Source organism: Aythya fuligula, chromosome 9 (genome assembly GCF_009819795.1).
Source record: "Aythya fuligula isolate bAytFul2 chromosome 9, bAytFul2.pri, whole genome shotgun sequence".
Classification (NCBI taxonomy): Eukaryota; Metazoa; Chordata; class Aves; order Anseriformes; family Anatidae; genus Aythya; species Aythya fuligula.
Window position 1 is genome coordinate 12,514,620 of NC_045567.1, and position 15,535 is coordinate 12,530,154.

Genomic DNA, 15,535 nt, shown 5'->3' on the forward strand with positions numbered 1-15,535 from the left:
AATCTACAGTAGGCAGTAATATTTGTACTTAGAGTCGTTCTCTCTGTTATTTATTTGATTTGTGCAAGCTCTTGGTTAACATGAATCTCTATCTTGTTTTTATAGATTAGTCCCAGCAAAGAAGTACTAGAAAAATTTCCCTTAAGGGCATGAGGCTATGTACAATATTACTGGGAATGTTAAAAGTCCTTTTGTTTGACAGAGTAATCAAATAGGTCCATTTAATTGGGGATGCTTTATCAGCACTTCAAAGAGATTTGCCTAGAACTTTCTGGAGGAAGAAGGAAGAGAAAAAGGAGTATAGTGGGACATGTACATGCCTAATTCTTAAAATTCCTTCTGAACTTCAAAATCATACACCTAAATTCCAATTCTGAGGTCAGTCTGTGGGTGCATTTTAGCCTGGAGAAGTAAGAATGTCAAACCAACATTTCTTGAATGCAAATACTGCCTTTTTCTTCCTTTTAAGTGTCTGTACATATGTATATCTGTATAAAATCTCTTAACATAAATTCTTCACATTTCTATTGCTGTCATCATACAGCTCTCAATCAACAGTAACTGTCCTTTTTAAACGAATCTCATCTGTGCTTAATTTGTGTTTCAACGATAGCACTTAATCATACAGTGTAGCTGTCATCCCATTTAATAAACACTGAAGGAAAAACTAACATACCCTTTTTTAACATATTTTTTTTTAAATTAGCTTTATTACATGATTTTTACGTCAAATGACTTTTGAATTGTGAAAAGAAGTGAAGGGCATTTTTGTATCTGTAAGTATGATTCACTAGGTGTTCCAGTTTTTTATAGATTGTAGTTGAAGAGCACTTTTGAGAGCTGAGTTGATTCAAGAACTGTCACATTATTAACTGAGGCTTTGAGGAAGCTAGCAAAAAAAAAAATATATATATATATATATATCCTTGAATTTCAACCCTGCTTTTTCCTGCCATCTTTTCTGAGTTGCGTATAGCAAGCTACTTCCAAATAGCTAATCTCTCTTACAAACTAGCCTAACCAACCTTGCCCTGATAGAGTCGAAGCTGTAAACTCATTTTATTTTTTTTTTTGTTGTGTGTGTTGTTGGTTGTTTTTTTTTTTTTTTTTTTTTTTTGCAATATTTATCCTGTAGGTGGTTAGATCATCATCTTAATTATAAATGGATTTGAAGGAGTTGGTTGCTATAGCAACAGTCTATTTAGTGCTTTTTGCAGAGGAAAACCCAATTTGCCGTTATGTTTGAAGGAAGGCAGAATGGCTGAGGGAGGGAGATTGAGTTTGCATTTCCCTGAGCCGCAATTTGCAGCATCCCCTGTGCCAAGGATGTATGTGGGAGAGCTGCTGCATTTCCTCAGCATTTTTTCCACCACTGACAAACCCCTTTGCTGTTTTTATAAAATACAGCCTTATGTGGTTTTAGAAATGCAACTGCACCAGGGTTACTTAAGGATAACACCTAACTGATTAATTCCTAAACGTGCAGCTGAAAACAGAGGGCACAATCTCCCTTAAAAAGATGGAGCTCTGCAAATTTACAATACAGTGTCTTGCCCAGAGTTTCTACTGCCATAAAGGAGACTCCCTCTTTGTCTTTACTGAAGTCAGATGTTTTTTAAAAATATATATTCTTCTATTGATTCATCTGTAAACATCTCTGTGGTTGTGTATTACAGCCCAGAAGCCTCCGTAGCTTGATTTTTTTTCTCTTTATTGGCTGTGAGATGGAAAAACATAACAAAGGTGAGTGGTGGAACAAAAATACTTACTCCAGTGTCGTCTCAGGTTGTGATCCTTCCCTCCCTGCCACCTTCAGTCACTGTGTACCACCTGCACCTCTGCCAATGTGGCCAAAGCACAGAACCCAAGGCTCAGTTTTGAGGCTGCTGTTGGAGTTAAACAGAGCTTTTGCAGGAATGGCACTGCAGGTGCTGTGCAAACCTGGTTGTTCTCGTAGTGTGCTGAGCACTCGATTTCATTTTGTGCATAACAATTTATAACATGCTGCAGATTGGGATTCTGTAGAGTCAGCACGTCTCTTTTTCGGAATTAAAGAGGGAGGAGAGGGGAGCCCACAGTAGTGCAGCCTTGCTGGAGCAAAGGGCTGCTTCTAAATGATGGCTTTGCTTCTTCTGTGTGCAATTGCTTTCCCAGGGCTTCCCCACCTCTCCAGGCTCAGCCAGTGAGGTGGGGATGCAGGGATCTTATGAGCCCAGGGAGCAGGCTATGTCTGCCTGAGTAAGGTTTCCAGGCTCTTGGTGGGAAGAGCTGTCTGGGAGGGATACTGGGCTGCCAGGAGGTGCAGGCTTGGCAGGCAGGTGGGAAGAGGGAAGGGGGGTGAAGGAGGTTGTGTCGACCAGGAGGGAGCAAAAGGAATGTACAGAATGTGAAAGGAAAGAGATGAACCTGTGCGAGGCAACTTGGAGTCAATGTTGTCCTGAATGGAAAAGGGGTAAATTTGGGAAGGAAAATTAACACAGTTAGAGAAGATCAATAATAGGGAGATAGGCCATTAAAATCTGCATCCTCCTACTTTGTTCTCTGTTGTGAAATGAGAATATTTCAATTTGATATAGGGACAAAGAGGGCCTTCCCTTTTCTCAGATCTCAAATAACCTCCTTACCCTGACCTGCTGCCATCTGATGGTGTCATCTGAGCAATTGTCATCACTGGCTGCCACTGGCACTAAGTGAGCTTTACCTGAATAGGCCTCCCACGGTGCTTGGAGAGAGAGGTTTAAATTTAACACCTTACTCAGCTGGAAGAATCTAACATGCAGCACCTTTTCGCTCCTTCTTACCCTGAGCAGCATTGCTGTCCAAGAACTGTGAACTTCTTTCTCACTTTCAAGTGGTGTAAATGAGATGCAGTCCCTATGCTTTGAACGAAACGAGAAATTTGCCACACCAGATGTATGCAGTCTAGCCTTTCTTGAAGAACTGAGAAGGAGAGCTGCTTAAACAAAACAGCCTTCCACGAGACCCAGTAGGAAACTGTGCTCATTTGGGATATTTCCTTAGAAGAGTCCTTCCAAATGCAGTTCATTGTGCAGGCTCCCTGTGCTACTGTTCATTAGAACTGACTCACAACAGCAGAGCTTCATGCCTTTCACTGTGATGGTCAATTTTTTTGCTTTTCTTCCCACCCTTATGTCTTCCTGTGCATCACAGCAAAACAGAATGGAAGCAGGTTTTATTCAGGATAGCAGAAACTGATTCATCCTCTCATTGAAACAAATGGGACGATATTCAGCTAAATTCCATGCAGATACTATAATGTCATAAACTTCCATAACCAAAGCCTGATTTGTATTTTTGCAGTTGTGTCACACCCCCAAATAAACAGTTAGTTTGTTTGCATTCTGCCTTAGTTTCTCCCCATGTCTCATACAGAGGTGCTGTTTTTGTACACTATGTCCCATCCCTCACCCCATATGGCTGCCCAAAGAAACTGTTCTTTTTTTTCCTTTCCTCCATTGCCACCCCCCTCAAGATCTCAGATGCAAGGCTGCAGAGACTGGGAGACAAATTCTGCTCAGTTTTAAATCTGGGAATCATTCCCCTGGCTCCACATTCATAGTGGTGCAGAGAAGAAGAGAATGTAGCTTTCTGTACTGTTGTCAGCAGGGGAAAAATAGAGTCCCTATAAGACTGTATCCATGGAAACCATCCTACTGCAATAGCAAGTAAAGCAGCAAATCAATCTCTTCAATTTTAAAATGAAACCCATTTAACAGCATTACAGTGCATCTGCCATGTAAGAAATCATCTGTGCTGATAACTCTGTTGAAAAACCTTTCTCTAGCAAATAAGCTGGCAAGAACCTTCCTTCATTCTGATAGAATTCTGATTTGGGGTAGAATAAGCATTGATGACAAGGTCCCATGAAGACAGTACGATGAGACAGAGCCAAGTCCAGCAGCAAGAGTGTTCAGTGGAGGAGAAAATTGTTTAATTTAGCATTTAGCCCAAGTATCTGGGCACATGGTGACTAACACTTGAATGTTTTAGCAGAGGCAATGACCTGTCACCTCTGTCTCCATGCTCCTTGGTTATGTGGTACCGTATGTGACAAACAGGACATTTGTACACTACAACGCTTTCCTCGGAATGGGAGTGCGTGTGTATGTGCTGGCACGTGTGTGTGTGTGTGGCTGGTGGACTGTCAGGTGAGATTTCAGTATCTGGTTCAGTGCAGGACAATCTGGGCAAATCACGTTATAAAGGTGTATGTTTCAGAGCCAGGGGCATTTCCAAGGCAGTGCATGTGCTGGCTGTCTGTGCATTTTATTGTTTTTACATTTTATTATGTGAGACTTGGGAGAGGACCTCTTTGCTATGCCATGGAGAAAGCATAGGAGGAATATATGGATTTATTACTCCAGGTTTTGAATATGTTACCCTGCTCTTTCTCTGATGTGTCCATTTCAGAGGGATTCTGCCTTTATTTTTTCACCTATTGAGGCATCTCTGTGACCATTTTGAGAAGTAATACTGTAGTCTGTCAAACATTTGCCTATATACATATGAGGCACATTCTGCACTGCCTTTTTGTCTAACTTAAGTCCTGCAGTCTCTTCCTTTCCTATGTCTGGCTGATAGAGAAATACCTGCCTGGCAGAAATGCAGCTTTATTTTAGACAAAGGGGATAAAATTGAACAAGGAGGCAATTAAAAAACATTACAGAAATTGCCTAGACTGCATGTAGCCCTGCTGTTGGTAAAGATCAGATACACAATCCTGTGTCACTTCACAGTGTCTGGGCTGTATTTTATCAGCCTCTGAATCTCAGTTCCTTGATAACAGCAATCACATATGCCATGCTGTCTTCTTTCATCTACAGCTGCCCTATATATTATGACATCCCCTCTTTGATAGACAGTTATCTATTCTTTTCTGACCTGAGGGCAAGCTTATTCCAATGCACTCCTTTTAGTGCTATCGCTAAAACACAGCCAAAAGCATCAACTGGTGCATAATGTGGCTGCTCAGCATTCGAACGAAATGAGCACGTATTGGTGGGAGCACGTGTGGTTTTTGTCACTCCACCACGTTTACCAGTCAATGGAAGATGCAGTTCAAACTGCCTTAAGTGGTAGAAATAGCTCAGTGGTCTGAAATGCTGCTGTCTGCAGAGATGCCTTTGGTCTGCCTGAGTCAGGTGCTGTGACATGCAGTATAGTCTGCATGTTCTGCCCAATCCAGAGATTTTCACAGCCAGGAGAAGAGATCCCAACACACTGCTTTAGGACAGGGGTCCCTTGTTGAGACTGAAGAGTTTCCTGCTTGAAGACAACTAGCTGGGGATTTCCAATGTCTGCATAGCCCTTCTGTACCCCCATACAAGGGTGCTGTTTACTATCAGGGTTCAAAGTCCTGTTGAGTTCAAATATGAGACATTTGCAAATTTTTGTCGAAAACACCAGGGAAGAGAGAAACAGAAGAGGAACTGGGACTGCCACTTCTTGCACTATTCATCACTGAAGCTGTGCATCTATGTTTAACATCTATGTTTAGAAACCCAGGAGGCCAGGTGTGGCTCAGGGAAACACCGCGCACTAGTTGCAGCAGAGGGGATGGGTTCATGTGTTCCTGTATGCATGGGGACATGTGGAGAGGGTGGCAATGGATGGAGACTTAAATGGCTTTTTCCATCAGCTTTTCCTCAGCCTGTGATAAATGATAAGAAAGTTGACTTCCTTCCCCACCATAAGAGTCCATGGGAGAAGCAGGGGCTGCACTGGAGCTGCTCATGCAACATTTGTTTTAAGGGACAAAGCAGGGAGCTGGCTCTGTCTCTGTCACTTCTCACAGCTCCCAAGTCTGCCATTTTAAAGCAGTGAACCTTAGAGCATTCTTTGTGTATAAGCTCCTGGGGTTTACACAGGCATGTCTGAAGTAGGAGTGTTTCTTGATGATGTCTGTCTCCATGGATTCAGAGTTGGTACCATGTTTGTATCTTGCCTCATACACCACCACCCCCATGGTTAAGGTAAAGCTCCTGAGCCATATTCCAAAAAAAATAAGATTTGCAGCAAACCTTTAAGCCATCTGTTAATGTGGGCAGGCAAGAAGACATTGGGTAGGAAAACTCAGTCATATGGCAATGTTTATATGTGTCACCATAGCCATTTCTTCTAATAATGTTAAATGCCATTTTAATTATTATGTAAATTCATTTTCTGTAAGAAATTTGTAACCAACAGCAACCCTGTAGTGAAATGATTCCTCTAGATGAGACCTTTTCTCAAAGTCGCTCAAATCCCATCTATATTTCAAAATGCCATTCATTTTACTGTTAGAAAACCTCTATCAGAAATTGGCAGGCCCCTTTTGGAAAAAAAGCCTGCGTTATCACTCTGGCATACAGGTAACAGGGCATGAGATGTGTCACATTTCTGACACCACAAGCATGAGTGCTGACAGGCGGTGACAGCCAGCAGCTGCCATTTGATACAAGGCATTAGAAAGTGCCCCGGGTGCAGTGATGTCTACTCCCATACGGTGTCTTGTGCAGAGCAAGGACACAGCCAGTTGCCACGTCTGACAGTCACAGCAGCTATGGCTCCATTCTCCATTTCTACCAATAAGCAAGTGAATTCTCAAAATTAGAATCTCTCTGTGAATTCCTAGCCTGCAAATGCTGGGATATTCTTGGCAGTACCTGTGGATTAATATCCACAATGAACTGAAAATATTGGGCCAATACATACACTGATCTGCTGTTCTAACCCAAAAAGCTGTGCTGAGCACTGGTATCTTGCATATATGATCTATGACCACAACCTGCTGAACAGGTTATAAATGGATAATATATTAGTAAAGGGTATTGAAGACTGACAGTCTCTGGCTCTTAACTTCACAGACGCCCCTGAAAAACACCTCTCCCATGCATTGGAAGACTTGTTAGTGGTGAAGGGCACTTTCATGAAGATGTGGATAGCAAAGTGGGTGGCTGAACCTCCCAGGACTTGAAATTGTAAGGATGCTTTGTGCTCACACACAGAGAGAAACACTGTTCTTTTTATTTTGTGCTTCTTGGGAAGCCTTTAGAGATCACCAGGAAGCAGTCACAGTGCTGTGAGCAATAAGAGCCAGGGAAGTGCTGTGCTGTCTGGGCCCCTCTATTCAATAATGAGCTGTTCCTTAATTCTCTGTCCTGTCCCTTACTACAGCCTCTTCTCCACCTTCCACCACCTCCAAAGGCTTCCTTCTTAGGACAGATTCCTCTCAGCAGCTGGAGGTCAGAGGATTTCTCAGCTGGAGTAGAGTTAGAGCACTATAAATAGAGTCTGCTCTGGCCTAAAGCCTTGTGTGATGGACAAATCCAAACGAGCACAGAGGCTGTGTGCTTGATCTGCCTGTTGTACCGCAGAGGTGTTTCATACACCATGTCAGAGACCAGTTGCTGGATGTCCCTCTGCTCTATAAGTGTGGTGCAAAGACTTTCAAAAGCTAGAGGTGCAGTGCAGACCCTGTAATCCCACTCCTGCACAGCCTGTCAAGTTGTGCTTGCCAACCATGAGGTTGTCTTAGCCCCAGCTTCCACACTGCCTGAGACCAGCTGCACTTTCTGGGGAGAGCCTTCCAGCCCGAAACCCTGCTGGGAAGAGCATTCTTTCAGTAATCTCAGCAGCAGCAGAGGACTGTTGTGGGCTTTCCCTTGTGCTGAGGGTGCACCACATGCACACATCTGCCGGACAGGGTATGTCTGACTGCCTGTGACAACACTGTCAGTGCTTGGCTTTCTCAAGTGATCCCCCTGTGCAGCAGCTCACGCATAAGGACTCCAGCAGAGAGCTGTCTGATGTCCAGTTGTCACCAAGGAGGGGAAGCAGGGCATAATTTTGAAGCTGTCATTATGCAGCAAGAGCATGTCATGATGTGGTGAAAATCAGGCTGAATGCTTTCTGCAGTCTGTGGCCTGGCAGCCGCGTCCCCAGTTTTGTTCCAAACACGGCAGATCCTGGAGAAGGAAAAGGAGAAAGTTTCCCTGCTTCAACTTGTGTAAAAACTGCTGCACTGAGGAGGAAGATTGGGCTTCAGCCTTTGCATGACATTCATAAGATTCAGTGAACGTGATACCTTCTGTACCTGGCCTCTGGTATGGAGAACTGTGTAATTGAAATTCTGATCACTCTTACCAACCACACTAATGTGACATTTATTTTTTCACATTTATTGTGTATTATATGTTTGTCATTCACATTTCACATTTATTTCAGACTTCCCGTAAGCACTCACCTTCTCTACACAGGAGTGTTATTGCTGGTTCCTCCCCACCACTGCTGTGTCCGGGGCTGCTGCCTCTGGGTGAGGGGACAGAGCTGTTAACCCTGTCAGGCATCTGCAAGGGGACTCTGCATAATGCCAGGGCCCTGGGCTGCCCTGCTCGGCCTCCTTGTGCTGCAGTGACTCAGCTGGAGGGATGGAAGTGCCATAGGGAGCTGATGAAACAGTAGCAGGTATGTCTAAGCAGACAGAGTTAAAGAGAGGTAAAAATGTTGGCCTGCTGAGCATTGTAGCAGGAGCAGAATTGCTTCCAAATGTGAAGTCTTGTAAATAGGAGAACGCTTGATTATTTAGCTGGGCATATTCAAAACTGATCTTGTCTCTAGCAACTTCATCTAGGATTTTTGCTCTACCTTTCTGGTCCTCGGAGCAAATTTGCTCCCCATTTTGTTTCAAATGATATAGACTGCTGGCTTGGAAACTTGTTTCATAATTGTATTGGTTTGTGCAAGCAATACTGGAGTATTCTGGCTTTTGAGCAACACAATTGCATTCATTTTGCAGCAGTAGCTTGTTTTTGTACTGAGACATCTTACAAATAATATTGTTCATTTCATTCCCAATGTATTTGTCTTCCAGGTGCTTGTTTTCATAGCCAAGTTTTAGTGATGCCACTTGCGTTACGCATCGCTCTAAGAGCTGCACGATGTTAGTGCTGCTCTCCCTTGGTGTGGGGCTGATGTAGCTCTGGAAGCCTCTGAGAGTAAGAGGCTGCGGTGGTTTGTCACAGCAACCAGACAGAGAGTGATACATTGTTTTATTTCTGTCCTCCCTGTCAAGGGCATCCGGAGGTGAGGTCGCAGCAGTCTTATAGGAGTAACATGATTCTACTTCATGATTGTCATTTAACAAAAGGCTTTCAGAGCTCTGTGAGCCACTCTGTCTGTTCAAGCTCTCTGCCAGTGGAATTCTATCTTCAGATGTCTCGTATCCTTCTGAACTTGTCGCCTTCTCAGTTGAAGATGTCTGCAGATTGTCTCCATTCGCCTGTGATTGTGGTGCATAATTTGATGCACCAGTGGTTTCCGCAGTCCCAGGCACTGTAGATGAATGCTCATGGTGATTACCTTCCCTTCCTCGGAAATCCAAATCAGATGTATTAGTGCAAGAGTCTCTTTCAGCGACATTTACTGAAGAGGCCTGGGTTGCATCTTTGCTTTTGTCCACAGACACCCTTCGGTTAAATGAATCTTCCTTGCTTTGTTTCTCCCGCTGTGCTGTGCTCACGTTGTGCTCGGGACCAGGGCTGGGAGGGATTGGTGAATGATTACCCTTTTCTGGCTGTGGCTGAGGGCTCTGAAGAGAGTCTGGGGAGGAAACAAGCCCCGAGTGTTTTCGCAGCCAGTTTATTATCCCCATGGTTAGTGAAAGCTCAGTATCACAGAGCTTTAGCAAACATTCTTTGCCTTTCCATGTGCTGTGGAAAAAACCCTGGCTGATGATGTCTACAGCTGGTTGGGAAGCCGTGTTTTCCTCAGCTCCAACATGAAAGCTGTAGATGGACAAAGGGATTTCAATGGCTTGTTCTGAAATGCTTTCAGATGTACACAAGTCATCATCTAGGACTGGGTTTATTTTGACTTCATTTGAGTCATAGAAGAGCTCATAAAGGGCATCTCCACTGTAGCTGTCTCTTGGAAATCTGCCTGGGACCCCAGGGGTCTGAGCTTCCTTCACTTCGTCATCTTGTCCAGGAGAGAATGAATCGTAGTAGCCTTCGTCACTTGTGGATATAGATTCCTGGTTGTCACTTTTTGGTGTTTCTGTTTCTGTGGAGCTCTCTTTGGAATTGTCACCGTCTTTATCAGGTGACATCTGGGGGTCTGTCGCAGATGCAGCAGCTTGGCTTCCAGCCTTGCCCATGTCAGAACCAGGCATCGTCAGTAACTTCTTATCAAACAGCATGCTCTGATGTAGCCTCACTGATTTGTTAATGTTGTCCCAAAACTTCCCAAATTCAACAGTCTCATTCTGGCCCGGAGAGGCCAGCTGCTCCACACCCCCTTGGTAGGAGCCCATGATGGGGCTCTCTTTGTGCTTGCTTCTTCTCAGCAGAACTTCTTTGCTGTTCTCCAGCTCCAGGTGGGCAGAGCTCTCATCAGCAAAGATTTCCCCACAGCCAGTGAGGGAGTCAAAGCTCTTCAGCGATGCAACATCTTCACACAGAGGGTTGCAGTAGTCATAGGAAGAGTCAGACTGCAGTTCACTGTCTGAGCAGTCTTGTGACAAGCAGTCGGCTGCAAATGGTTCTCCAGTTTTGAAAAGGTCCTTTGCGAGACGCCCAGGCAACTCACTCTTGCAGCCTGGAGAGGACAGTTTCTTGTCCTTCTCAACCAGGAATGCGAGGCTCTCTGGTTTATTTTTTTTAATATGAAATATATCTCTGAGCCCTTTCTTTGATCTCTTGAGGGATATCCTCTTCCTGGGGATGGTTTTTGCAACAGCTGGTACAAAAGGCATCTGTGGCACAAAGTTCCTGTAATCAATCATCTGACTGCTGCAGGCAGACTGACTGGGGCTTACTACACACTCTTTCTTACTGCTGGAACTGGACATCCCCGAAAAGCTGATGCTGTTGACAAGTCGCCCTTTCCCCTTTCCAGAAAAACCTTCCTCACAAGCCCTATTGCTAGGGCTGCACTGCTCTGTTTTATCTGCTTCACTAACACAGTCATGGGTTTTACTCTTCCTTACAAGTTTGTAGGAGGACCCAGATGATTTGTCCAGGCTGTTGTCACCAGCACCATTCCTTGCTGCTCTGGTGGAGAATCTGTAGTTCTTGTGTGCGGCCAGGTATGCCAGCTGCACTTCAGCTACACTTTGGTTTCCCTCCAGGGCTGCCTTTTTGTCTTTCCCTATATCATTTTTGTTTGTAGAAGCTGTGTGCTCTGGTGGCACTTTCTCGTGTTGCACACTGGATTTGATGAAGGTTTTTCCTCTCTTGAGCTCCATGCTGTTTTCTCACATCTGTTTCTGTAAAGGAACCAGCAGAACAAGAGTACTGTTAGGTTGATGGCTGGCACTGAGCAGTCAGCTAAAAGTCTCTGAAGAGACCAGCTGGAACAGGTGCTCATCTGTAACTGGGGAATAGAGGAGCAGATATTAAGTGTTATAGCATTATATAATTGTTGTTGTTTGCCACCTGAAATTCCCATCGCTGGTATTGCATGAGAAACAGAGCAAGTGAAAGTTGAGTTTGTAGAGGCAGGAAGATCCCGCAGGGAGAAGACAGAACATGCTGCGTGTTGGGAGGTGAGGCCCCAAGAACATTTTGTTCATTAGAAAGAAGGGGTATTTGGATTTAGGATTAGGACTGTGGGCATTGGAAAGGTGAATCTGCACTGCGCATTGCTTAGCTCTTTCTAAACTTACTGTTACTTGTATCGTCAAGTTTGGTCTCTACCTATATGGTGTAATATTGAACCTGTTTCATGTTTTCATACATCTAATTATTAATTTTGCTAGCTCTGACCTTTCCGTTTTGCAGCAGTTATTTCATAGAGACAGCTGATTCTTTCCTGCCTTAAGTCAATTTGAATTGTGAGTAAGACAATAACAACAAATACTTCCTGAAAGATTTTAGAGAAACTGTTTTTTACTGGATGGGAAGCAGAACAAAAATTCTAAGTCCTGTTCTTCAAAAAGTCTGCTTGGAACTTTCCTTAATGAAACCTCAGTCAAAGCTTTATCTTGTTTTAAATTGTTTAGACATAACTAAAACTGCCTGGAGCCTTGAACCCTGAAATGCGCACAAACAAAACAGTGCTATACCTATCAGTCCTGGACAAACCATGTGTATCAGCTCTGATGAAATGAAAATCGCTAATACCCACTAGAGAAAAATCTCATATAAGATCCTTGAACCCAGTATGAAGTAAGCAAGGGAAATTTTAAATTCAGCACCAAGACAAGCTTTCGCATACTCCTAGAGTAAAAGTTAAAGCTGTCTTTAGGCTTCCTTGATCTTCAGCAGCTGTCTGTAGCCTCCAGAGGCTTACCAATTGCCAGGGTTTGCTGGGAGCAGTAATACTGTGACCAACACCTCACAGGATACAGGTCTGTGTATCTGCCAGCTCTGTCCCCCCCAGCACTTCTCCAACAGGCCGATGAGTGACAGCCGGCTTCTCATCCAAGCTGCAAACTGGCAGGCGATCAGCGATATTTACAACTAAATGTAGGTCACTGACAACAGGTAGGAAACATAAGGGTAGGGTGGGAATATTCTACATCAGCAGAGCGTGAATGCTATGGAAAATGTGGTGGGTGGTGTAATGGGGGGTCTGTCAGTATGACTGGGATGTTGGAATATTTACTTGAATTTGGGCTGCATGTGAGGATTGCAGAGTGTTCTTAATGAAAGCCAGTAAACATTTTACTACGCTGTCAGTTAGCTGGAGTTCACTGGTGCTGCAGTAAACCTGGTTTGCATATTCAGAAATAGGTCACTGGGACACGATTACACTCCTTGTCTGAAAAGCAAGGTGCAATTGAGAAGAAATTCAGAGCACAGAACTCCAACAGAGTTGTGAAAATAACCAGAAACAGCCGACACAAGGCCAATTAATAATAACCCAGAAATAAAGTGTCTGACATTTCAGTTCCTTGCAACGGTAGAAGCAGGTGCTGTGTTCCTGTGGGAAGCCCTGCTGCTGAGAATTTCCTTAGAGGCCTGTGACTTGTCAAATGCCAGCATTATAGGAATGTTATACTTAGAAGGGCTCTTTAAGTGTCCTGCAGCTGTCTTTACCCATTCTGTGTGTTAAGCAAGGGTAATTTTTGTAGGAAACTGAATATTTCTGAATAAATACTTTGTTCCTGTCTTAAAAGGCTTTTTAGAGGTGGCTTTGTTTTATTGTCAAGTACGACAGTTGTTAAAGCGAAGAATTCAGTATGTTGGTCAATAATCTTTTGAGAAAAGAAAACTTTGATCTGGATTGTATCTCCTTGATAAGAGAAACAATGGACTACTGGTTTGGTAGCTGGGTGTAGAAACTTCAACTCTTGTTTTTCTTTCCTTTTTTATAGATTAGGTGGACAACTGTAACATGAAATCCCAAATGTCCTGAATAACATCTGCACTGAGAATACATATAGCATGCCTGTGCTGCCAGGGATTTTGCCAGGGCCATCCTTCACTATCACGTGGCATCAGTTTTTAGTGAGAAAGTCATAAGGCAGAAAGGCAAACATTTTTGAGAGATCTTTGGGTTTAATTTTCAGTTTCTTCTGATGAGAAAAAAATATATATTTTAAATGATCTGCTATGCATTTAATCATCATCTTTGCACTATGATTGTTTAATGTCTCTATTTAATTCCATGTATTCTTTTTCTCATTTCCCCTGGGATTCATGCCAGATTAGTATTTAGTTCATTGTGTCATCCTGCTTACCCTATTTGAACACCGGTACATCTTTGGGAATCTTCCCCGTTAAAATGTTAAAAATGAGCTTCAAAAAAGGAGTGCAAACTACCAGAACCTGCAGATTTTTCTGAGTATTCACCCCAGGTGTTGTTTTGCAACTTCCGCTACTATGAGTTCCTCTGCAGCCTCATGACATAAATTATTGATTTGCTTCTTTTCAAATATAGAACAAAAATATTTATGCATTGCCACTCTATTCCCATACTTATTAATGCTTTTAGCACTTTTGACTGTAATGGGCTATACCACAATACATATTTTTTTTTCTTTCCATAGGGATGCAAATTGTAACCCCAGAAGTTGTACCAGTGAAGTTAGAATCAGTGTAAAAAAAAGTTACCCTCCAGTGGTTAGGTAAAGCTCAACAAAATACTATGAAAAATTACTCATTTAAAGGTGGTACACCTCTGGGACTTCTTGACATGTGCACTCAGCCACACTACTGCCTATGTTCCTTTTTAATTATTCTCCTCTTGGACATAGCTTGCATTATCTCTCTTCTTCCACAGGGATCAAGAGTATATGAGGGATTGACTTCCACTTTTGCAATAGAAATATATTTTGCAATTAAAAATCGCTACAAAGAACAGAAACCTGTGGAAACCAGCGGTCAGTTTACTAGGGCTGGTTTGTTCAGTTTTCAACACACTCTGGATGTTTTCTTCCTTAGTGGTTCTTGGTCTCTTTTCCGTGGAATTACATGCATGTAATTACTTATGGAACACATTTGGATAGAAGGCATCCTTGAATCTTCTATTGGGCTGCAGATCAATTGTCATTTGCAGAGGTGTTAGGTACAGCAGTGCTGAGGCTTCCAATCTACCATAACCTGTACTTCTGTCTGTCTTGGTCATACTAGCTGCTCACCTTTAGGATTTTACAAGTTTTTAAGCATGCAATTAGATCCGAATGTTGGGCTTATATGGAAATAAGGATTTTCTTTAAATTTGGATAATGTTGCTCATAGAACACAGATACTTTGTGCTCAGATGTATACCATCTGTGCAGGGTGTCTGACAGCCTTCTCATAAACACAGAAGGGTTTTACTGTGTCTGTGATGCACCTAAAAGTGAATTGAAGTTTTAGAATGAGGAGGTAAATACGTGTGTGGGCTGAGGAGACTTGTTTTTAGGGCAGTCAAAGCAATTGCAAATAGTCCTGGGTTAAAGGACTAGACTGAATTAGGTAAGTGTTCTGGTTAATATGACCCATCTTCAGATGGCCTAAATTCAACCTCAGTGCAGGTCAACAGACGAGGAGACTAGAGAGGAGCGTGGGATGCCTGGTCTGGAGATTCATTAGGAAGCAGGAGGCAAATGAGTGGGGACAGGATTCAAACTGTCTGAATATTACTTCCAGCATGGAGAGTGGAGAAGAGATGGGCCACGTTTGCCTCTGTCCATGGACCCCAAAGCCTTCAGCCAGGCTGAGACATTGGAATTTCCTGGGATCTCCCCCCTCTGGAGGAATGGGGGAAGACTGATTTTGACTTTTGGGCTGGTGTCCAAGTTATTATCTTATACTTCAACAGCTTATCTGTCAATGGAAAGGTTAGGTTAAGTTGTCTTCTCAGAAATGGTAAAACAGATTGTGCTTTAATATGTCAGTACCTAAAATACCAGTCCTCTTGGATGTAATTCGAGGAAGACCAGCCTAATGGGAAACTAGGAATATTTGCTTCATTGAGTGCACAGATAGAAATAATAGGAATATGAAGAGGAAATTTAGATGAACTCTCTGGCTTCAGCAAGTTTGGCTCAAAATTACTTTTGCTTTAAGCAGGGAAAAGTATAATTGAGGTTCATTTATTCTAAAAT

At 43.1% G+C, this 15,535-nt stretch overlaps 1 protein-coding gene across 1 annotated transcript in view; it reads right to left on the reverse strand.

The window, feature by feature from the left end:
* The window catches only part of AMER3 (APC membrane recruitment protein 3), a 33,276-nt gene that overhangs the window by 15,336 nt on the left and 2,405 nt on the right, over positions 1 to 15,535 (reverse strand). Inside the window, exon 2 of the mRNA XM_032193471.1 lies at positions 8,246 to 11,266. Within this exon, the coding sequence (XP_032049362.1) occupies positions 8,264 to 11,245 (2,982 nt within the window). The 5' untranslated portion in view covers positions 11,246 to 11,266 and the 3' untranslated portion in view covers positions 8,246 to 8,263. The remainder of the gene's footprint in view (positions 1 to 8,245; positions 11,267 to 15,535) is intronic.